The 23,772-nt window shown below is 56.2% G+C and overlaps 5 protein-coding genes and 2 pseudogenes across 5 annotated transcripts; 3 read left to right on the forward strand and 4 right to left on the reverse strand.

Moving 5' to 3' along the window:
* Nucleotides 1-1,580: 1,580 nt before the first annotated feature.
* Nucleotides 1,581-4,048, reverse strand: LOC121603262 (T-complex protein 1 subunit gamma-like). Its single transcript, XM_041931947.1, has 3 exons — nt 3,915-4,048; nt 3,790-3,851; nt 1,581-3,592 (listed from the first exon to the last, which is right to left on the reverse strand). Exons 1-3 carry the CDS (start codon nt 3,946-3,948, stop codon nt 2,045-2,047), a joined length of 1,644 nt encoding a protein of 547 aa, XP_041787881.1. The 5' UTR covers nt 3,949-4,048; the 3' UTR covers nt 1,581-2,044.
* Nucleotides 4,049-4,548: 500 nt separating this feature from the next.
* LOC121603260 (DNA topoisomerase 2-binding protein 1-like) lies at nt 4,549-10,028 on the forward strand. The gene is made up of 4 exons (XM_041931944.1): nt 4,549-4,918; nt 5,015-8,822; nt 8,894-9,288; nt 9,366-10,028. The coding sequence occupies exons 1-4, from the start codon at nt 4,808-4,810 to the stop codon at nt 9,789-9,791; spliced, it is 4,740 nt and encodes a 1,579-aa protein (XP_041787878.1). The 5' UTR covers nt 4,549-4,807; the 3' UTR covers nt 9,792-10,028.
* Nucleotides 10,029-10,034: 6 nt separating this feature from the next.
* LOC121603261 (probable methylcrotonoyl-CoA carboxylase beta chain, mitochondrial) lies at nt 10,035-12,341 on the reverse strand. The gene is made up of 2 exons (XM_041931946.1): nt 12,048-12,341; nt 10,035-11,973 (listed from the first exon to the last, which is right to left on the reverse strand). The coding sequence occupies exons 1-2, from the start codon at nt 12,189-12,191 to the stop codon at nt 10,357-10,359; spliced, it is 1,761 nt and encodes a 586-aa protein (XP_041787880.1). The 5' UTR covers nt 12,192-12,341; the 3' UTR covers nt 10,035-10,356.
* A 477-nt stretch (nt 12,342-12,818) lies between these two features.
* Nucleotides 12,819-15,002, forward strand: LOC121603264 (T-complex protein 1 subunit eta-like). The gene is given in 4 exon segments (XM_041931948.1): nt 12,819-12,968; nt 13,397-14,057; nt 14,060-14,611; nt 14,708-15,002. Coding segments are annotated over 4 exon segments (1,500 nt in total). The 5' UTR covers nt 12,819-12,965; the 3' UTR covers nt 14,992-15,002.
* On the reverse strand, nt 14,906-17,047 carry LOC121603263 (annotated as a pseudogene).
* An 822-nt stretch (nt 17,048-17,869) lies between these two features.
* Nucleotides 17,870-22,892, forward strand: LOC121603265 (annotated as a pseudogene).
* Nucleotides 22,893-23,341: 449 nt separating this feature from the next.
* LOC121603266 (probable methylcrotonoyl-CoA carboxylase beta chain, mitochondrial) lies at nt 23,342-23,714 on the reverse strand. Its single transcript, XM_041931949.1, has one exon. It carries the CDS (start codon nt 23,712-23,714, stop codon nt 23,382-23,384), a length of 333 nt encoding a protein of 110 aa, XP_041787883.1. The 3' UTR covers nt 23,342-23,381.
* Between the last annotated feature and the right edge of the window lie 58 nt (nt 23,715-23,772).

The raw sequence follows: 23,772 nt of genomic DNA on the forward strand, positions 1-23,772 counted from the left end.
AAACAGCAGGGCTCGGAAAGAATGCGCACCTAGTGCGTTTATGTGCGCGCTTGCGGCAACCGAAAGTGAGCTGAAAAGTTACTCGATCAAGGATTAAGGGCAAAAGGAGGGAGGGTTGGGTGGATGGTTTAAACCCGATGCCGTAACTGCATGCATCCGCCGCAACCGCTTTAACGCCCAGTTGGTGTCATATTCCCTGTGATTTTGGCTTCTTTTCTGCCGATTGAATTGGGCTTTGAGAGTTGGTGGTAGAGAGTGAGTGAAATCGACGCTCCCCGGCAGCATTCGCGCGGGCACGAGCAAATAGCAGCGCATATATGTACAGAATACAATTGTAATCAGCAGAAGCAAACAATGGATAAAATGTAAGGTAAGGGTTAATAGACACACAACAAAAACCGAGCGCTTTGCAAAGGCACAACACGAAGGACTGAATGTAGGGCAGGGATGGCAGGTAGAGTAGTTCGGGCACCGGACCGAACATGATGAACCCTCGTTGCGGGTCTTGGAATGATGGAAAAGATTGCGAATGAAACATCATTTCCTATTTGCGGGACAGAGATTGCAGAGTGACACTGGATAGAAACCCGCGCCAATGATGGTCGTTAGGTGTCTTTCTCTCTTCTCCAATTCTTCCCGTTCTGGTCAGCGTCGTTGCTGGGGACGCTAAAAAGTAAAGGCTTTGAAAGTGCAGCCGAATCGCCATATAGTGCAGCTTAACACGTGACTGCAATAGAACATCAACATTCTGGTTAGGCCGTCAGGGCAAGAAAAACACGTTTGAAACCAATGTCGAATCGCTAGTGCGCATATATTACCGAGGCGGAAGCGGAAAGTAGAGTATGATGAACACGAGTTTTCGTACACTAAGTAAGACTGCTGCGCTGTATGTATGTTAAATCGTACTCGACAAGTGAATTATTACCGTTTCATACGTTTTTTTTTTCCTATTAATTCCTTTCCCTTAAATGCTTCAACGCAAAAGCAAATCAGCGTTGGTATTGTTTTACACCCAAGACTAATCAAATCCCCCTTGCTATTTCGAACTAGTTTTACGTGTCAATGAGCTTTATTTGTAAATTTAACACACGCGTACACGTTTTCATCATTTTTGCTCCATAAAATGATTCCTGTTCGTGTACTTTACAGTGAGGAAGAGGGGTTCCCAAAAGCAGATAAGTTATGTGGGGATTCAAGACAGTTAACTCAACCGTTGAATTGAAACGGCCTGACATCCGCTGTGTGCTGTGGCGCATACATGGTACATGCTGCAAAGCAAATGGGTCGCTCGGAACGAGAACGGCAGTCGCCGGCTGAAAAGGGTGTGAATGATACCGCTTAAAACCGATCATTTGACATATAAGTAACACACTAAGCTGATATGATTATTACATATTATTATTATTATTATGAACATTATTATTGATGCGTTGATAATAAAGAAGAGCGAAGGAAAACCACCATAGGACGGTTGCAGTGTTGTTTAAACAAGAAAATGTCCGGAAAAGGGCAATGAACTCCCCGTTGCCTTCTCTTTTCTTTCACTGTGCCATGTGCTTCGAAATAATACCCTTTCTAAATTTTAATTTTGTTGTAAGTATTATTTTATTACGCCGTGTTTTACGATTTTGCGATCGGGCGGCGTGTTTATACGCAAAGAACACGCGTGTTGAGAAGGATAATATAGAGGACGACTCAGAATAGAGTTTAAAAGGCAGGGGAGGGGAGGGGTGGCGTTAGACGAACCGATAAAGTAAATGAATATGTGAGTGCACGCTGTGTGTATGTGCGATTAATGTGCTGGGGAGTTATGATGTTAAATGTTAAGCATTGTTCCAGAAAATGCATCCAGGCTGTATGTGGGTGTGGGTGGTGGGGCCCTTATAAACGACAAACCATTGCAATGCACGTGACGATATAAGGGCACGACTCTTCGGACGATACATCCGCCTGCACCGCGTACGCGCAATACTTAAATAAGGCATGTAAAGACAATTAAGCGCGTCCGGCATCGTCTTCGTGTGGCGGGGACTCCCCACCCGCCTTACTCTCCCATACCGGCGGCGGCAGCAGCGGGCGACGGTCCGGAACCATCATCGCCCCTCTTCTTCGAACCAGACACGATGTCGTCGATGCGCAGCAGCAGGATCGCCGTCTCGACGGCCGTCTTGTACACCTGCAGCTTCACCGACAGCGGCTCCCAGATGTTCTTCTCCTTCATGTCCACCAGCTGACCGGTCTCGCCGTCGATGCCCCAGGTGCACGGACCGTCGGCAGCCGGGTGCGACGCATGCTTCGCCCGCAGTGCCGTCAGCGTGCGGATCGTGTTCGCGCCACAGTTCTGCGCCAGCGTGCGGGGAATGATCTCCAGCGCCTGGGCGACGGCACGGTACGGTCCCTGGATCTGTTTGTTGGTGAGGGCCTGCGAGACGGCCATCTCGACCGCACCGCCACCCGGCAGCAGCTTCGGATCGAGCATCAGGTTGCGGGCCACGTGCAGTGCGTCCTGCAGATTACGCTCGGTTTCGTTCAGCACGTCCTTGGAGGCGCCGCGCAGCAGTATGGTGCACGCCTTCGGATCTTCGCACTCCGTCACGAAGCAGAAGTACTCGTCGCCCATCTTCTTGATCTCGAACAGGCCCGCCCCGGTACCGACGTCCTTTTCCGTCAGCTCCTCCGTGCGGTTCACGATGGTGGCACCGCAGGCACGGGCCAACCGATTGTTGTCCGTCTTGCGCAGCCGACGGATCGCGGTGATGCCCGCCTTCATCAGGAAGTGCTGCGCGAGGTCGGAGACGCCCTTCTCCGTGAACACCACGTCCGGCTTGACTGCGATGATGTCCTCGCACAGGCGCGCCACATGCTCCTCCTCGATCTGCAGCAGCTTGGTAAAGTCCTGGTCGCCCACGATCTCCACGTTCGTCTGGCTTTCGCCCTTCTTGTACTCGAGCGGGCAGTCCAGCAGCACGATCCGCGGCTTCTCGATGTACCGGCGCATCTTCGGGTGTGTCACGTCCTTGTTCAGCATGATGCCCCGCAGCACGCACGAATCGTCGATCGAGCCGCCCGGGATCTTTTCCACCTTGGCGTACTTCTTGATGTCGATCTCCGTGCGTCCGTTCTCGGTCAGCGACACCGTCTCGACGGCGTCGAGCGCAATGCGCACCGCCAGATCCGACCAGCGGCCGACGAATTTCGTGCCGACGCAGGACTTTACCACCTCCGCCAGCCGCTTCTTGTCGCTGCGATCCAGCTCGATGCTGACCTCGTCCTGCAGGATGCGCACCATGTCCTCGAGCGCCTCCCGATACGCGCGGATGATCACGGTCGGGTGGATCTGCTGCTGGAGGAACTGTTCCGCCACGGCCAGCATCTCACCGGCCAGCACGATCACGGAGGTGGTACCGTCGCCCACCTCCTCGTCCTGCGTGCGGGCGATTTCGATCATGCTCTTTGCTGCCGGATGTTGTACCGTGATTTCACGCAAGATCGCATTGCCATCGTTGGTCATCACGATGCCGCCCATCGGGTCCATCAGCATCTTCATCATTGCTTGCGGGCCCAGACATGTGCGGATCAGGTCAGCAATCGTCTGGAAAAGGGGAGAAGACGAAACGAGAAGCCCAGGCCGCCCACACACGCCATTGGGTTAGAAACACGATTTTAACACCATGTGTGCTGTGCCACACACACACACACACACACACACACACACACACACACACACACACACACACACACACACACACACACACACGCACGCACACACACACACGTGAAGTGACTCACTTTGCCGGCATTGATGTTCTCCAACTGCACCTTTCGGCCGCTCTCACGCTTCGTATTTTTACCTGCAACGATACGGAAGTGAGTTTTTCCAATTGTCCAACCAATAAACTGCACGCTTTACTTACTCAGAATGAGAATTGGCTGCTGTGGGGCGTACATTTTCGCTGTTGGATGTCGGCCGTACGGAAATCACGTTATTTCTTCCACAAAATGAGATGCACTCGTTTGACGTTCGTGATCGAAGTGTGTAATGAGCGGAAGGTTGTACCGCTTTACAGAAAATGACAGCTGAGCAGAAGCTGCTATTTGCGCGAAAAATGGCGGAAGATTTACGCACATTTTACAACACAAACGATGTTCAAAGACGTTAATGCAGTTTATATAGGAATATCAAACATTTCAAAAGTTTCACATACATTTCTTGTTTTAAATAGGCGTTGAATTACGTTGATAATGCAAAACTATTTTTGACCGTACTGTCATACGGCTATGACATTTCTCTGGTCACCCTAATTCGTTTGTTCTTCCTAATTTTATTCTAAAAAATCACGCAACAACCATATTTAATCGCTTTAAAGAACGATAAGCGCTTCGACAATACATTTATTTGTTGGAAATACATCTTTTGTAACAATTTACCAGTGTTTCGCTGTACAAAAAGTGTCCAGTAGAGTTGTGCTAAAGTCATGCCTGTACTAAACTTTGATGTTTAATTTTCCCCCCAAAAACCGTCATTTGACAATTCAAATCAGCGATCTGTTTTATGCCGCTTCAAGTTTGCTGCAGAACAACGATACCGTGCCACACTCTAAGTGGTTGATTGGAAAAAGTGAAAAATACCCCGAACACACCTTTGCACGTTTGATTTGTGCAGTGAAAAACGTAACTTTCTTGTTGAAGTACAAGCAAACAGTTACATTTCTTGACTTTTGTCGCACAAAGCGATGCGACCAGCTGGTCAAAGGTAAACAAGCAAGTGTAGCACCGAATCTAGAAGTTACCAAAACGCGCACGCACCATGAACAGCCAACTGTTGGCGGATCAGCAACTGGCCAAGCTGTACTTTGTGCTGCGTGCAGGCCACGGTTCCCATGAAAATGCATCTGAAGACATGAAAATGGCTTACACGGTAAGTATTGGGTGGGTTTTACCTGTTCGAGGTGGGAAGCAATGCTACACCGCTTACTCTCCCCCTATCGCTTCTTTTTCTCCCACATCCTGGCAGACGGCACGGGAACACAACGACAACGAGGAGCTGCAGGGCTGGATCACCGAGGAGGAGTGTCTGAAGATGGACGAGCAGACGCTTACCAAGCGGCATGTGTTTGTGTTCGAAAAGTTCACCGGGACGGCGTTCGAGCACGCGCGCAAATCGCCCTCGACCGTGATCGGGCCGCGGTGTCTGATCAGCTGCTTCATGGACAACGAGACGATACCGCTCGGCGTGCATCCGGTGTACACGACGGCCATGCGCAACCTGACCGTATGCAGCAGCGGCCTGAAGGCGAAGGAGAAAACGCTCGTCAGCCAGCTGGTGTGCCACATGGGCGGGTACTATCTGGACGTGCTGAACGCCAGCTGCACCCATCTCGTGTCCTCCACGGTAAAGTCGGTCAAGTACGAGAAGGCGGCCGAGTGCAGGCTGCCCATCATGCACCCGGACTGGGTGAGCGCCGTCTGGGAGGAAAGCCAGCGGCGCGATCTGCACGCAACCGAGGCGGGTATGGTCGAGAAGTACCGGCTGCCGGTGTTTTACGCGCTCACGATCACGTCGACCGGGTTGAGCGCGGCGAGAAAGAACGAAATCAAAGCGCTGATCGAATCGCACGGCGGCAACTACGTCGGGTCGTTCAAGTCGGAAACGACCGACATACTGATCCTGGAGAAGACGGGCACCGATTCGGCCAAGTTCCGCGGTGCGGTGCGGTGCAACAAGGAGTGTCTAACGCCCGAGTGGGTGGTGGACAGTGTGGCCAGCGGGTACGTGCGGCCGATCCAGCCGTACGAGGTGAAAAGCATGAAAGCTTCCACCCCGACGAAGGACGATGGGCGAGCGGGTGGGTCCGCCGGGGCGGTCGGTGTTCGCATTTCGGCCGGTGAATTTAATCCCGACTGTACGCAGCTGTCGGAGATTTCGCACGCCAACTTTTCCTCCCGCAACGAAACCATCAACGAAAGCATGATGAGTGGGGGAGCGGATGTAGCACCGGCGGGGAGTAGCTCATCCGTCGCTCGCCCCGTGGGAAGCCAGCGGTACCGGGAGGTGCTGGCGCGCCTGACCGTACAGCAGGCCAAGAAGGCCGGACCGGTGCTGGATGGGTGCAGCGTATTTTTGAGCGGATTTACCGCGGAGGAGAAGGAAAAGCTGAACAAAATACTGAACGCAGTTGGCGCTGTGCGGTACGATGAGATAGCAAGCACCGCCATCAGCCACGTCATCGTCGGCGAGCAGCACGTGTCGGAGTTGAGCAAGCTGCGCGATTCGGCCGCCCACCTGCTGACGCTCGAGTGGTTGGCGAAATCGATCGAGCTGCGCCAGCTGGCCCCGGAGGACGCGAACGAGTACACGTTTCAACCGTCCGGGAAGGGCATTATGATGGAGCGCGCACCGGAACCACCGTCCCCGTCGAGCAAGAAGAACCTGCAGCGCATGAATAGCAGCGTGTTCAAGCGACCGGATGTGCCGAAGTTCCGCCTAGAGGAAGCGACACCGCCGGAACCGAACAAGGCGGCGCCATCGCAACCGGCCGCAGCCAAACAGCCGACCGAACAGGACTCGATCATGCTGCAGTATATGGAGAAGAACATGGCCGAACGGTTACCGGCGGGTGAACCGAAACCGGCCGCTGGACTCCCCCCGTCGTCCTCGTCCAGCAGCAGCGCAGTGAGCCAGCTCGACTCGGAGATGGAGTCGCAGCTGCCGGAGTTTATGCTTGGCAAGACGCTGTTTGTGTTCGGCTTCTCGGAGGAGGACGCCGTGCAGATCCTGTCCGACTGCAAGGAGTGCGGCGGTACGATCGTGGACGAAAGCTACACGGACGAGGTGGACTACATAGTGCTGCCGACGTCCTGCATCGGCACGCCGGACTTTGCCATAAGGGGGAAGCAAACGGTCAACTGCATTTGGCTCGAAAACTCGATCCAGAGCGGCCAGTGCTGCCCGATGGAGTACTACTACGAGCCGATCATCTACGGCGAGGATGACCCGACACCGCTGGAAGGGGAAACGGTCGTGATCAGCTCGTACTCCGGGCCGGAGCGTGAGTTTCTGATCGCGATGGGGAAGCTGCTGGGCGCGTGCGTCCAGGAGCGGCTGGTAAGGAAGGCCGCTCCACTGCTGGTGTGCAAGGAGCCGAGCGGTGCGAAGTACAATGCAGCCATTCAGTGGGAGCTGACCGTGGTTCGTGCCGAGTGGCTGCGGGAGTGTACGCGCCAGAAGTGCCGGGTGGCGGAAAATCCCTACCTGGTTGGGGACGCGATCTGCTCGGCGAAGAACGTGGCCGTCGGGGCGGGTGCGTGCCTTCCCATGACGTCGACCGACGATGTGGACATTGATTCCGTGCGCGAAGAGGCGCGCATCGGCGAACCCGCGAGGGAAGAGGAGCTTTCGATGCATCCGCAGGCATCGTCCACGATGAAACCCGTGCCCAAGACGACGGGCGACCAGTTCCGGTACATTACCGTGCAGAAAACGCGCGAAGAGACAGAGTACGGGTTCACGCGTCTGTCCACGCCACAGCTGCGGCAGCTGTCCAGCGGCGAACGGATGCAGTACTCGCAGGAGATGGATCAGTACGAGGAGCTGATGAAGGCGCAGCGCGTCCAGCGGAAACCGTTCGATCCGAACGAGGGCAGCGTCTACGGTCAGGTTGCTGCGGATTCTCCCGCCGCCGGTGATGTGCTGCGTACGCGCCGGTTTACCGCCATCTCGGAGGAAGGCCGTGGCTCGTCCTCATCCCGCTCGCCCATCACACCGGTCGCCGGTGCCGGTGCTGGAGCGGCGGGAAGCAGCACCAACGTGACACCGGCCGGTGCGGGCTTTGATTACGAAGCGCTGAGCGTTACCCAGCGCGTGATGGAGTTCGATACGCCCGTCCGCAACACGCTGTACAAGGTGCTGAAGGAGGCGGAAGAGGCCGAACGGAACATAACGCCCCGAACGCGGCGCGTGAAGGAGCTGCTAGCGACACCGCACGGTGGTGGCCCCGGGGCGGGCGGTGACGGCCACATCCGGACGCCGACGTTGCCCGACTGCATGACGAAGCCGGTCACACCGTACGGCTTCCGGCCGGACGCCAGCCCGGACAATCACGCCTACCACAAGCGCAAGTTGCAGTATTGGGATCGCTACCACAAACCGTCCACCAGCAACACCGCCGGTACGGCGAGTGCAGCCGGCGGCCCATCCGATCCGTTGGGTGACGAGACGGCTTCACAACGAGTACGCCGCCTGAGCACGCCGATCAGCGAGATAAAGCGTCGATTCTATGTGGAAAAGTTTGGCGAAGATTACGTGAACCACGTGGAGTCCAAGTGCTCGACGATGCCGCGCAAGACGCTCGATTTGAACCGTTCCGGGGAGGAAACGGATGAGGAAATTGCGAGCACAGCTCCACCGCCGCCGGCGCCGCAGTCGAGGAAGAATGGTGGTGGCTCCCCACCAACAACGGTGGCGACGGGCGGAGGAGAACGTTCGGCTGACACGTCCACCATCTCGAGAGGATCACTCGATCGGGGCAATGTCAGTGCTGATAAGCGGTCGCGCAGCGAGCTCGAGCAGGAGGAGGACGATTACGGCGATTCAAACGCGACAAGCGACAAGTGCCGCAGTCCGGCGGGCGACGGAACGGATCTGCAACCGGTGGCCAAAAAGCCGCTGCTCAATGCGGCCAAGGGCGATGCGTTCGTCCAGCGGCTGAGCGACGTCATTGCGGCCGCCAAAGAGTCGGCCAAGAAGAAGGCGAAATATCAGCTGGAAGCAGACACGGAACAGCTACCGCCGGAACCGTACACCGAGATCGATTACGATACGGGTAATAGTGCAGAAGAGCGACTGTTGGAGGGGTGTTCTATAGCTTTTTTGATTTTTTGTTCTCCTTCACAGAAGTCAACGTGGGTGGTGTCGTTTGGCGCGAGCGGGACATTGAAAATATACAAGCGAACGAATCGCCGAAACCGAAAGCGTCGAAAGCGGCCGCCAACGACAAGAAGGAAAGCCCGGTACGGGGTGGCAATCCGCTCGCGATGAAGCACCGCGGTACGCCCGTCTTTGCCATCTCGGGCGTACCGGAGCAGGTGCGGCTCGAGCTGGCGAAAAAGATCGAACAACTCAAAGGGGAGCTGGCGTCGGACCCGAACCGGTACGATCCGGCCTGCACGCACATCCTGTGCGGCAAGCCGAACCGGGGCGAAAAGATGCTGTCCGGCATCGCGGCGGGCAAGTGGTTGCTCTCTACCAAGTATCTGGACGACAGCTTCGAGGCGGGATACTTTTTGGATGTAAGAGAACAACCTTTTCAATGTGGTTTAGAATATTTGTTTGTTAACTGTGTCGTCCGCTCATGTTTGCCTTGCAGGAAGAATGCTACGAATGGGGCAACCCGAAAGCGGTGGGCAAGCTGACCGCCCTTGCGTCGGCCGGTGATCTGGAAACGGCCGCCGCTGCGTACACGTGGCGAACGCGCATCGCGAACGATGTGGGCAAACGGGACGGAGCGTTCACCGGGTTCCGGGTGCTGCTGGTCGTCCCGAAGAAGGACCAGTTCGTGCGGTTGCTCCAGTCCGGCGGCGGTTACGTGCTGGACGTGGATCCACCGTTCATCCACTCGGAGCGGGCGATGGCGGCCACTCACTGCTTCGTCGACCGGAAGGCGAAGCTGTCGAGCGAAGACCATCGTGCACTGGCCGAGGCCGGCATTGCGGTACTGTCGATCATGTACCTGAACGCGTACCTCACGTCGGAGCAGCTGCCCGATCCGAGCAGCTTTCAGCTGCCGATCTAGGCGCGTATCGTGCGCGTGACCGATCGCGGTGTTTTTTTTTTATTGTTAAAAGGTAGATTATTTGTCTTTCTAATTGCATTTGCTTTATTTTCTTTCCACTCCATTGCATATTAAATGAATTGTATAATATACCCCCCGGGGGGAACAGTCCACCTCTAATGGCGCTTCTGATGAACTCAAAGCAGAGCTTAACGATTATTCTTGTACCATATCTGTTTGGAATAAAGCAACTCGGTTTCACCGTATATTTGCAATGTATATATTTTATGGCAGATAAAGGCACATTTTTTTTTCAAAATAATATTCTTATCAAACCATTTCCCGCACTTGGTGCTACTCTGTTGTTGCGCTACTGGAAGACGCATGGAATGCATTAGATGCAATGTATCGTTTCTGTGTGTGTGTCGGTACACATTTCGTACGTTATTCGTCTGTGTAGCCAATCGCTGGCCAAGTCTGTTACTGTTACTCACGCTTACGAGCTAGATAAATGCAACACCTGGTTTTCGCGTCCAATGTTTGAAGCTTTCGCTGTGTGTGATCACTGCCTATCTCTTTCCTTCCTCTACATGCGGAACACACCGAAGCGAGTCTCGCCGACCGGCTGGTTGAGGGCCGCCTGCAAGCTAAGCCCCAGCACGCGGCGCGTATCGACCGGATCGATGATGCCATCGTCCCACAGCCGGGCCGTACTGTAGTACGGTGATCCCTCCGCCTCGAACTGCTGCACGATCGGCGCCTTGATGCGATTGCCAATCTCCTCCGTCCATTCGCGCCCGGTCCGGCGGTACTGCTCCTCGGTGATTTGGGCCAGCACACCGGCCGCCTGCGAGCCGCCCATCACCGAGATGCGACTGTTCGGCCACATGTAGAGGAAGCGGGGCGAGTACGCCCGACCGCACATGCCGTAATTGCCCGCCCCGTACGACCCGCCGATGATGAGCGTCAGCTTCGGCACGTTGGCACACGCGACCGCCGTCACCATCTTGGCACCGTTCTTCGCGATACCGCCCGCTTCCGCGTCCCGGCCCACCATGAACCCGGTAATGTTCTGCAGGAAGAGCAGCGGGATGCGCTTCTGGGCGCACAGCTGAATGAAGTGCGCCCCCTTGAGCGCACTTTCGGAGAACAGCACCCCATTGTTGCCCACGATGCCGACCAGCTGGCCGTACAGCCGGGCGTACCCGCACACGATCGTTTCGCCGTAAAACTTCTTAAACTCGGTAAACCGGCTGCCGTCCACGATGCGCGCAATCACCTCGCGAACGTCGAACGTTTTCGTCAGGTTCGAGCCGACGATGCCGTACAGATCGGTGGCCGGATACTGCGGCGGTTCCGGGTCCGTGCCGAACGTTAGCCCTTCCCGTGCCATCATCGTGGCCGTGCTGCTACCGGCCAGCTCGCTGTAGCTCGCACTGCCAGGGCGGTTCAGGTTCTTCACGACCTGGCGCGCCAGGTACAGTGCGTGCTCGTCGTCCACCGCGTAATGATCGGTCACGCCGGACGTGCGGCAGTGCAGATCCGCCCCGCCAAGATCTTCCGCCGATACTACCTCGCCGGTTGCGGCCTTCACTAGCGGCGGTCCGGCCAGGAAGATTGTGCCCTGCCGCTTCACGATGATGCTCTCGTCGGCCATCGCCGGCACGTAAGCGCCGCCGGCCGTACAGCTGCCCATGACGACGGCAATCTGCGGAATGCCGCGGGCGGACATGTTCGCCTGGTTGTAGAAAATCCTGCCAAAGTGCATCTTGTCCGGGAACACGTCGGCCTGGCGGGGCAAGTTGGCACCGCCGGAATCGACCAGATAGATGCACGGCAGATTGTTCTCCTGCGCGATCTCCTGCGCACGCAGATGCTTCTTCACCGTGATCGGGTAGTACGACCCGCCCTTGACGGTCGCATCGTTCGCGACGATCACACACTCCACGCCCTGCACCCGGCCGATGCCGGTTACGATGCCGGCCGAGTTGACCACATCCTTGCCGTACATGTCGTGGGCGGCCAGCGTCGACAGCTCGAGGAACGGCGAGCCCGGATCGACCAGTCGGTTGATGCGATCGCGCGCCAACAGCTTCCCTTTGGACGTGTGCCGCTTGATCGCTTCCGGTCCACCGCCGGCAAGCACCTCCTGCGTGACACGCTTCAGGTTAACGACCAGCTCGTTCATTTGGCCATAGTTTTCCTGCCCAAATGACAACAAAACGTTAAAACTCCATTATAAGCGCTTGCGCAAACGTGTCGTCAGTGTACGGTTACCTTAAATTCTGCTGACTGGCGATTCACCTCCGTGGGCAGTACATTGGCTTCGGAAATGTGCACCGACCGAACCCCGAGAACGTTCGCCACCGATCCATGGTGGATGCGTGTGAGGGAGAGAAGGCTCCGCGCTTTGGATAGCATGCTGCTGGCTTTCTTGGTACGTCTGCGCCGGGGGAAACAGCGAACAGGCGAGTACGGCGATGGAGTTGGGCCAAAAAACGTGTGCCAATTTTCGAAAGTAAAAGTGTTATGTAAACATGCGCGATTAGATTAGAGTTGCAATGTTTACAAAAATGCCTGTCAGACGTAAGACGTTTCATTAGGGCGTAAGCACACACTCAGAAACAGTGCCATGCGGTAGAAGAAGGTATCGGGAACGATCGCATTTGAACTTTGTTAAATAAGAAATTTTAGCTTATTTTGCATAAAATTGGATGTGAAAAAGTTGCCAAAATGTGTTTGTAGTCCTGCTGCTTTTCTATTTAATATGTTTACTTGAATGCCGTACATCAAATTATATTGAGCAAATATGTACTTTCTAGGACTTAATGCAAGATAGCATGCTCTCTATCCATTTTACTGAGTTGTAAATCTCGATTGTAGTGAAATTTGTGCGAAGGAGAAGGAGTACGAAATAAACAAAGAAACGGTTGAGAAATGGTTGCGCATTTTCTCACGAAACATGTACGCTCTTTCGCCACAGTGTAGAAGCACCCTAATCGTGTGCACCGTTCGGGCGAAATTCGCCACATTTCGCTCGGCCACTTTGACAGCTACCGTTTCACCGCTGTCATTCCGTCTGCGATCACGTTTACCTAGGCGAGGACTTTTGCCCCAACTTTCGGAATAAAATATTCTGGAAAAATAGGATATTAACGTTCGTTTCAGTGCAGTATCGACTCATTCCCTTCCAATATGGTAAGTATTGCACGTTACGATCCGTTTATGGCACCGGCGAGCGTTGGTAGGGATGAAATGGTTACCATTTGTTTACCGGCATGTTCGCGAGCACGCTTTTCTTTGTAAACTCTTCCTTATACGGGTTTTCCGGCCGCTTTAGAGTGTAAAAAGGGCAAATAATCTGTTAGACAGTAAAAAGTGTGTTGTTTTTCGTTAGTAGAGCGTCCTAAAAGATTCATTCGTGTGCTTGCTGTAGCAAATGGCTTGAGAACATTGCTCCCGCAAGCATACGGCACATGACGACGCATGCACACACACACACGTACATGCAACCCACACACACACGTACATGCAACCCACACACCCACACAGAAACGTTCGCCATGATTCACCACCACCCGGCTTCTTGGATGATACATTCTTTCCCTCTTGCCATTTGCTTGCAGCAACCGCAAATCATTCTGCTGAAGGAGGGCACCGATACCTCGCAGGGCAAGCCTCAGCTAGTGTCGAACATCAATGCCTGCCAGTCGATTGTCGATGCGGTGCGGACGACACTCGGCCCCCGCGGTATGGACAAGCTGATCGTGGACAGCAAGGGTAAGGCCACGATTTCCAACGACGGAGCGACAATCATGAAGCTGCTGGACATCGTGCACCCGGCGGCCAAGACGCTCGTCGACATTGCCAAATCGCAGGACGCGGAGGTGGGCGACGGTACCACGAGTGTGGTGCTGCTGGCCGGCGAGTTCCTGAAGCAGCTGAAGCCGTTCGTGGAGGAGGGCGTGCATCCGCGCATCATCATCAAAGCGGTACGCAAAGCGCTGAACCTGTGCGTGGCGCAAATCAACGAGCTGGCGTTCAAGATCGAAAAGCACGACACCGAGAAGCACCGGGCGCTGCTGGAGAAGTGCGCCGCGACCGCGCTCAACTCGAAGCTCATCCACCAGCAGAAGGAGTTCTTCTCGAAGATGGTGGTCGACTCGGTCACGACGCTGGACGTGCTGCTGCCGCTGAACATGATCGGCATCAAGAAGGTGACGGGCGGTGCGCTCGAGGACTCGATGCTGGTGGAGGGTGTCGCCTTCAAGAAGACGTTCGCGTACGCCGGTTCGAGATGCAGCCCAAGAGCTACGACAACGTGAAGATCGCGCTGCTCAACATCGAGCTGGAGCTGAAGGCGGAGCGGGACAATGCGGAGGTGCGCGTGGACAATGTGGCCGAGTACCAGAAGGTGGTGGACGCCGAGTGGCAGATACTGTACGACAAGCTGGCCAAAATCCACCAGTCCGGTGCGCAGGTCGTGCTGTCCAAGCTGCCGATCGGCGACGTGGCGACACAGTACTTCGCCGACCGGGACATGTTCTGTGCCGGGCGCGTACCGGAGGAGGACCTGAAGCGCACGCTCAAGGCGTGCGGTGGCGCCGTCATGACGACGGTACAGGACATCAGCGACAAGGTGCTGGGCACGTGCGCACACTTCGAGGAGCGCCAGATCGGTAGCGAGCGGTTCAACCTGTTCCAGGGCTGCCCGAACGCGAAAACGTGCACGATCATACTGCGCGGCGGTGCGGAACAGTTTCTGGAAGAGACGGAACGTTCGCTGCACGATGCAATCATGATTGTGCGGCGCACGATTCGCAACGATTCCGTTGTGGCCGGTAAGTTTGCTGGCGAGCGGGGTGTGCGCGATGAGGAAGAATGCTTCAATGTTGTATATCTCCCTTTTTCTCTTTCTCTTTGTCTCTCTTTCCCAGGCGGTGGTGCAATTGAGATGGAGCTGTCGAAAATGCTACGCAACTATTCGCGCACAATTGCCGGCAAGGAGCAGCTGCTGATCGGCGCCATGGCCAAGGCGCTGGAAATCATCCCCCGTCAGCTGTGCGACAATGCGGGTTTCGATGCAACCAACATTCTCAACAAACTGCGCCAGAAACACGATTTTAAGCATTGTTCCAGAAAATGCATCCAGGCTGTATGTGGGTGTGGGTGGTGGGGCCCTTATAAACGACAAACCATTGCAATGCACGTGACGATATAAGGGCACGACTCTTCGGACGATACATCCGCCTGCACCGCGTACGCGCAATACTTAAATAAGGCATGTAAAGACAATTAAGCGCGTCCGGCATCGTCTTCGTGTGGCGGAGACTCCCCACCCGCCTTACTCTCCCATACCGGCGGCGGCAGCAGCGGGCGACGGTCCGGAACCATCATCGCCCCTCTTCTTCGAACCAGACACGATGTCGTCGATGCGCAGCAGCAGGATCGCCGTCTCGACGGCCGTCTTGTACACCTGCAGCTTCACCGACAGCGGCTCCCAGATGTTCTTCTCCTTCATGTCCACCAGCTGACCGGTCTCGCCGTCGATGCCCCAGGTGCACGGACCGTCGGCAGCCGGGTGCGACGCATGCTTCGCCCGCAGTGCCGTCAGCGTGCGGATCGTGTTCGCGCCACAGTTCTGCGCCAGCGTGCGGGGAATGATCTCCAGCGCCTGGGCGACGGCACGGTACGGTCCCTGGATCTGTTTGTTGGTGAGGGCCTGCGAGACGGCCATCTCGACCGCACCGCCACCCGGCAGCAGCTTCGGATCGAGCATCAGGTTGCGGGCCACGTGCAGTGCGTCCTGCAGATTACGCTCGGTTTCGTTCAGCACGTCCTTGGAGGCGCCGCGCAGCAGTATGGTGCACGCCTTCGGATCTTCGCACTCCGTCACGAAGCAGAAGTACTCGTCGCCCATCTTCTTGATCTCGAACAGGCCCGCCCCGGTACCGACGTCCTTTTCCGTCAGCTCCTCCGTGCGGTTCACGATGGTGGCACCGCAGGCACGGGCCAACCGATTGTTGTCCGTCTTGCGCAGCCGACGGATCGCGGTGATGCCCGCCTTCATCAGGAAGTGCTGCGCGAGGTCGGAGACGCCCTTCTCCGTGAACACCACGTCCGGCTTGACTGCGATGATGTCCTCGCACAGGCGCGCCACATGCTCCTCGATCTGCAGCAGCTTGGTAAAGTCCTGGTCGCCCACGATCTCCACGTTCGTCTGGCTTTCGCCCTTCTTGTACTCGAGCGGGCAGTCCAGCAGCACGATCCGCGGCTTCTCGATGTACCGGCGCATCTTCGGGTGTGTCACGTCCTTGTTCAGCATGATGCCCCGCAGCACGCACGAATCGTCGATCGAGCCGCCCGGGATCTTTTCCACCTTGGCGTACTTCTTGATGTCGATCTCCGTGCGTCCGTTCTCGGTCAGCGACACCGTCTCGACGGCGTCGAGCGCAATGCGCACCGCCAGATCCGACCAGCGGCCGACGAATTTCGTGCCGACGCAGGACTTACCACCTCCGCCAGCCGCTTCTTGTCGCTGCGATCCAGCTCGATGCTGACCTCGTCCTGCAGGATGCGCACCATGTCCTCGAGCGCCTCCCGATACGCGCGGATGATCACGGTCGGGTGGATCTGCTGCTGGAGGAACTGTTCCGCCACGGCCAGCATCTCACCGGCCAGCACGATCACGGAGGTGGTACCGTCGCCCACCTCTCGTCCTGCGTGCGGGCGATTTCGATCATGCTCTTTGCTGCCGGATGTTGTACCGTGATTTCACGCAAGATCGCATTGCCATCGTTGGTCATCACGATGCCGCCCATCGGGTCCATCAGCATCTTCATCATTGCTTGCGGGCCCAGACATGTGCGGATCAGGTCAGCAATCGTCTGGAAAAGGGAGAAGACGAAACGAGAAGCCAGGCCGCCCACACACGCCATTGGGTTAGAAACACGATTTTAACACCATGTGTGCTGTGCCACACACACACACACACACACACACACACACACACACACACACAACACACACACACACACACACACACACACGCACGCACACACACACACGTGAAGTGACTCACTTTGCCGGCATTGATGTTCTCCAACTGCACCTTTCGGCCGCTCTCACGCTTCGTATTTTTACCTGCAACGATACGGAAGTGAGTTTTTCCAATTGTCCAACCAATAAACTGCACGCTTTACTTACTCAGAATGAGAATTGGCTGCTGTGGGGCGTACATTTTCGCTGTTGGATGTCGGCCGTACGGAAAAATCACGTTATTTCTTCCACAAAATGAGATGCACTCGTTGACGTTCGTGATCGAAGTGTGTAATGAGCGGAAGGTTGTACCGCTTTACAGAAATGACAGCTGAGCAGAAGCTATATTGCGCGAAAAATGGCGGAAGATTTACGCACATTTTAACAACACAAACGATGTTCAAAGACGTTAATGCAGTTATAGGAATATCAAACATTTCAAAAGTTTCACATACATTTCTTGTTTTAAATAGGCGTTGAATTAACGTTGATAATGCAAAACTATTTTTGACCGTACTGTCATACGGCTATGACATTTCTCTGGTCACCCTAATTCTTTTGTTCTTCCTAATTTTATTCTAAAAAATCACGCTACAACCATATTAATCGCTTTAAAGCACGATAAGCGCTTCGACAATACATTTATTTGTTGGAAATACCATCTTTTGTAACAATTTACCAGTGTTTCGCTGTACAAAAAGTGTCCAGTAGAGTTGTGCTAAAGTCATGCCTGTACTAAACTTTGATGTTTAATTTTCCCCCCAAAAACCGTCATTTGACAATTCAAATCAGCGAATCTGTTTTAGCGCCTTTCAAGTTTGCTGCAGAACAACGAACCGTGCCACACTCTAAGTGGTTGATTGGAAAAAGTGAAAAATACCCCGAACACACCTTTGCACGTTTGATTTGTGCAGTGAAAAACGTAAACTTTCTTGTTGAAGTACAAGCAAACAGTTACATTTCTTGACTTTTGTCGCCACAAAGCGATGCGACCAGCTGGTCAAAGGTAAAAAGCAAGTGAGCACCGAATCTAGAAGTTACCAAACAAACGCGCACGCACCATGAACAGCCAACTGTTGGCGGATCAGCAACTGGCCAAGCTGTACTTTGTGCTGCGTGCAGGCCACGGTTCCCATGAAATGCATCTGAAGACATGAAAATGGCTTACACGGTAAGTATTGGGTGGGTTTACCTGTTCGAGGTGGGAAGCAATGCTACACCGCTACTCTCCCCCTATCGCTTCTTTTTCTCCACATCCTGGCAGACGGCACGGGGAACACAACGACAACGAGGAGCTGCAGGGCTGATCACCGAGGAGGAGTGTCTGAAGATGGACGAGCAGACGCTTACCAAGCGGCATGGTTTGTGTTCGAAAAGTTCACCGGGACGGCGTTCGAGCACGCGCGCAAATCGCCCTCGACCGTGATCGGGCCGCGGTGTCTGATCAGCTGCTTCATGGACAACGAGACGATACCGCTCGGCGTGAATCCGGTGTACCGACGGCCATGCGCAACCTGACCGTATGCAGCAGCGGCCTGAAGGCGAAGGAGAAAACGCTCGTCAGCCAGCTGGTGTGCCACATGGGGGGTACTATCTGGACGTGCTGAACGCCAGCTGCACCCATCTCGTGTCCTCCACGGTAAAGTCGGTCAAGTACGAGAAGGGGCCGAGTGCAGGCTGCCCATCATGCACCCGGACTGGGTGAGCGCCGTCTGGGAGGAAAGCCAGCGGCGCGATCTGCACGCAACCGAGGCGGCCATGGTCGAGAAGTACCGGCTGCCGGTGTTTTACGCGCTCACGATCACGTCGACCGGGTTGAGCGCGGCGAGAAAGAACGAAATCAAAGCGCTGATCGAATCGCACGGCGGCAACTACGTACGTCGGGTCGTTCAGGTCGGAAACGACCGACATACTGCCTGGAGAAGACGGGCACCGATTCGGCCAAGTTCCGCGGTGCGGTGCGGTGCAACAAGGAGTGTCTAACGCCCGAGTGGGTGGTGGACAGTGTGGCCAGCGGGTACGTGCGGCCGATCCAGCCGTACGAGGTGAAAAGCATGAAAGCTTCCACCCCGACGAAGGACGATGGGCGAGCGGGTGGGTCCGCCGGGCGGTCGGTGTTCGCATTTCGGCCGGTGAATTTAATCCCGACTGTACGCAGCTGTCGGAGATTTCGCACGCCAACTTTTCCTCCGCAACGAAACCATCAACGAAAGCATGATGAGTGGGGGAGCGGATGTAGCACCGGCGGGGAGTAGCTCATCCGTCGCTCGCCCCGTGGGAAGCCAGCGGTACCGGAGGTGCTGGCGCGCCTGACCGTACTACAGCAGGCCAAGAAGGCCGGACCGGTGCTGGATGGGTGCAGCGTATTTTGAGCGGATTTACCGCGGAGGAGAAGGAAAAGCTGAACAAAATACTGAACGCAGTTGGCGCTGTGCGGTACGATGAGATAGCCAGCACCGCCATCAGCCACGTCATCGTCGGCGAGCAGCACGTGTCGGAGTTGAGCAAGCTGCGCGATTCGGCCGCCCACCTGCTGACGCTCGAGTGGTTGGCGAAATCGATCGAGCTGCGCCAGCTGGCCCCGGAGGACGCGAACGAGTACACGTTTCAACCGTCCGGGAAGGGCATTATGATGGAGCGCGCACCGGAACCACCGTCCCCGTCGAGCAAGAAGAACCTGCAGCGCATGAATAGCAGCGTGTTCAGCGACCGGATGTGCCGAAGTTCCGCCTAGAGGAAGCGACACCGCCGGAACCGAACAAGGCGGCGCCATCGCAACCGGCCGCAGCCAAACAGCCGACCGAACAGGACTCGATCATGCTGCAGTATATGGAGAAGAACATGGCCGAACGGTTACCGGCGGTGAACCGAAACCGGCCGCTGGACTCCCCCCGTCGTCCTCGTCCAGCAGCAGCGCAGTGAGCCAGCTCGACTCGGAGATGGAGTCGCAGCTGCCGGAGTTTATGCTTGGCAAGACGCTGTTTGTGTTCGGCTTCTCGGAGGAGGACGCCGTGCAGATCCTGTCCGACTGCAAGGAGTGCGGCGGTACGATCGTGGACGAAAGCTACACGGACGAGGTGGACACATAGTGCTGCCGACGTCCTGCATCGGCACGCCGGACTTTGCATAAGGGGGAAGCAAACGGTCAACTGCATTTGGCTCGAAAACTCGATCCAGAGCGGCCAGTGCTGCCCGATGGAGTACTACTACGAGCCGATCATCTACGGCGAGGATGACCCGACACCGCTGGAAGGGGAAACGGTCGTGATCAGCTCGTACTCCGGGCCGGAGCGTGAGTTTCTGATCGCGATGGGGAAGCTGCTGGGCGCGTGCGTCCAGGAGCGGCTGGTAAGGAAGGCCGCTCCACTGCTGGTGTGCAAGGAGCCGAGCGGTGCGAAGTACAATGCAGCCATTCAGTGGGAGCTGACCGTGGTTCGTGCCGAGTGGCTGCGGGAGTGTACGCGCCAGAAGTGCCGGGTGGCGGAAAATCCCTACCTGGTTGGGGACGCGATCTGCTCGGCGAAGAACGTGGCCGTCGGGGCGGGTGCGTGCCTTCCCATGACGTCGACCGACGATGTGGACATTGATTCCGTGCGCGAGGAGGCGCGCATCGGCGAACCCGCGAGGGAAGAGGAGCTTTCGATGCATCCGCAGGCATCGTCCACGATGAAACCCGTGCCCAAGACGACGGGCGATCAGTTCCGGTACATTACTGTGCAGAAAACGCGCGAAGAGACGGAGTACGGGTTCACGCGTCTGTCCACGCCACAGCTGCGGCAGCTGTCCAGCGGCGAACGGATGCAGTACTCGCAGAGATGGATCAGTACGAGGAGCTGATGAAGGCGCAGCGCGTCCAGCGGAAACCGTTCGATCCGAACGAGGGCAGTGTCTACGGTCAGGCTGCTGCGGATTCTCCGCCGGCCGCCGTGATGTGCTGCGTACGCGCCGGTTTACCGCCATCTCGGAGGAAGGCCGTGGCTCGTCCTCATCCCGCTCGCCCATCACACCGGTCGCCGGCGGTGCCGGGAGGGGCGGCGGGAAGCAGCACCAACGTGACACCGGCCGGTGCGGGCTTTGATTACGAGCGCTGAGCGTTACCCAGCGCGTGATGGAGTTCGATACGCCCCGTCCGCAACACGCTGTACAAGGTGCTGAGGAGGCGGAAGAGGCCGAACGGAACATAACGCCCGAACGCGGCGCGTGAAGGAGCTGCTAGCGACACCGCACGGTGGTGGCCCCGGGGCGGGCGGTGACGGCCACATCCGGACGCCGACGTTGCCCGACTGCATGACGAAGCCGGTCACACCGTACGGCTTCCGGCCGGACGCCAGCCCGGACAATCAGCCTACCACAAGCGCAAGTTGCAGTATTGGGATCGCTACCACAAACCGTCCACCAGCAACACCGCCGGTACGGCGAGTGCAGCCGGCGGCCCATCCGATCCGTTGGGTGACGAGACGGCTTCACAACGAGTACGCCGCCTGAGCACGCCGATCAGCGAGATAAAGCGTCGATTCTATGTGGAAAAGTTTGGCGAAGATTACGTGAACCACGTGGAGTCCAAGTGCTCGACGATGCCGCGCAAGACGCTCGATTTGAACCGTTCCGGGGGAAACGGATGAGGAAATTGCGAGCACAGCTCCACCGCCGCCGGCGCCGCAGTCGAGGAAGAATGGTGGTGGCTCCCCACCAACAACGGTGGCGACGGGCGGAGGAGAACGTTCGGCTGACACGTCCACCATCTCGAGAGGATCACTCGATCGGGCAATGTCAGTGCTGATAAGCGGTCGCGCAGCGAGCTCGAGCAGGAGGAGGACGATTACGGCGATTCAAACGCGACAAGCGACAAGTGCCGCAGTCCGGCGGGCGACGGAACGATCTGCAACCGGTGGCCAAAAAGCCGCTGCTCAATGCGGCAAGGCGATGCGTTCGTCCAGCGGCTGAGCGACGTCATTGCGGCCGCCAAAGAGTCGGCCAGAAGAAGGCGAAATATCAGCTGGAAGCAGACACGGAACAGCTACCGCCGGAACCGTACACCGAGATCGATTACGATACGGGTAATAGTGCAGAAGAGCGACTGTTGGAGGGGTGTTCTATAGCTTTTTTGATTTTTTTTCTTCCCTCACAGAAGTCAACGTGGTGGTGTCGTTGGCGCGCGAGCGGGACATTGAAAATATACAAGCGAACGAATCGCCGAAACCGAAAGCGTCGAAAGCGGCCGCCAACGACAAGAAGGAAAGCCCGGTACGGGGGGCAATCCGCTCGCGATGAAGCACCGCGGTACGCCCGTCTTTGCCATCTCGGGCGTACCGGAGCAGGTGCGGCTCGAGCTGGCGAAAAAGATCGAACAACTCAAAGGGGAGCTGGCGTCGGACCCGAACCGGTACGATCCGGCCTGCACGCACATCCTGTGGCGGCAAGCCGAACCGGGCGAAAAGATGCTGTCCGGCATCGCGGCGGGCAAGTGGTTGCTCTCTACCAAGTATCTGGACGACAGCTTCGAGGCGGGATACTTTTTGGATGTAAGAGAACAACCTTTCAATGTGGTTTAGAATATTTGTTTGTGTAACTGTGTCGTCCGCTCATGTTTGCCTTGCAGGAAGAATGCTACGAATGGGGCAACCCGAAAGCGGTGGGCGCTGACCGCCCTTGCGTCGGCCGGTGATCTGGAAACGGCCGCCGCTTGTACACGTGGCGAACGCGCATCGCGAACGATGTGGGCAACGGGACGGAGCGTTCACCGGGTTCCGGTGCTGCTGGTCGTCCCGAAGAAGGACCAGTTCGTGCGGTTGCTCCAGTCCGGCGGCGGTTACGTGCTGGACGTGGATCCACCGTTCATCCACTCGGAGCGGGCGATGGCGGCCACTCACTGCTTCGTCGACCGGAAGGCGAAGCTGTCGAGCGAAGACCATCGTGCACTGGCCGGGCCGGCATTGCGGTACTGTCGATCATGTACCTGAACGCGTACCTCACGTCGGAGCAGCTGCCCGATCCGAGCAGCTTTCAGCTGCCGATCTAGGCGCGTATCGTGCGCGTGACCGATCGCGGTGTTTTTTTTTTATTGTTAAAAGGTAGATTATTTGTCTTTCTAATGCATTTGCTTTTTTCTTCCACTCCATTGCATATTAAATGAATGTATAATATACCCCCCGGGGGGAACAGTCCACCTCTAATGGCGCTTCTGATGAACTCAAAGCAGAGCTTAACGATTATTCTTGTACCATATCTGTTTGGAATAAAGCAACTCGGTTTCACCGTATATTTGCAATGTATATATTTTATGGCAGATAAAGGCACATTTTTTTTTCAAAATAATATCTTATCAAACCATTTCCCGCACTTGGTGCTACTTGTTGTTGCGCTACTGGAAGACGCATGGAATGCATTAGATGCAATGTATCGTTCTGTGTGTGTCTGGTACACATTTCGTACGTTATTCGTCTGTGTAGCCAATCGTGGCCAAGTCTGTTACTGTTACTCACGCTTACGAGCTAGATAAATGCAACACCTGGTTTTCGCGTCCAATGTTGAAGCTTTCGCTGTGTGTGATCACTGCCTATCTCTTTCCTTCCTCTACATGCGGAACACACCGAAGCGAGTCTCGCCGACCGGCTGGTTGAGGGCCGCCTGCAAGCTAAGCCCCAGCACGCGGCGCGTATCGACCGGATCGATGATGCCATCGTCCCACAGCCGGGCCGTACTGTAGTACGGTGATCCCTCCGCCTCGAACTGCTGCACGATCGGCGCCTTGATGCGATTGCCAATCTCCTCCGTCCATTCGCGCCCGGCCGGCGGTACTGCTCCTCGGTGATTGGCCAGCACACCGGCCGCCTGCGACCGCCCATCACCGAGATGCGACTGTTCGGCCACATGTAGATGAAGCGGCGAGTACGCCCGACCGCACATGCCGTAATTGCCCGCCCCGTACGACCCGCCGATGATGAGCGTCAGCTTCGGCACGTTG

Source organism: Anopheles merus, unplaced genomic scaffold, assembly GCF_017562075.2.
Source record: "Anopheles merus strain MAF unplaced genomic scaffold, AmerM5.1 LNR4000987, whole genome shotgun sequence".
NCBI lineage: Eukaryota > Metazoa > Arthropoda > Insecta > Diptera > Culicidae > Anopheles > Anopheles merus.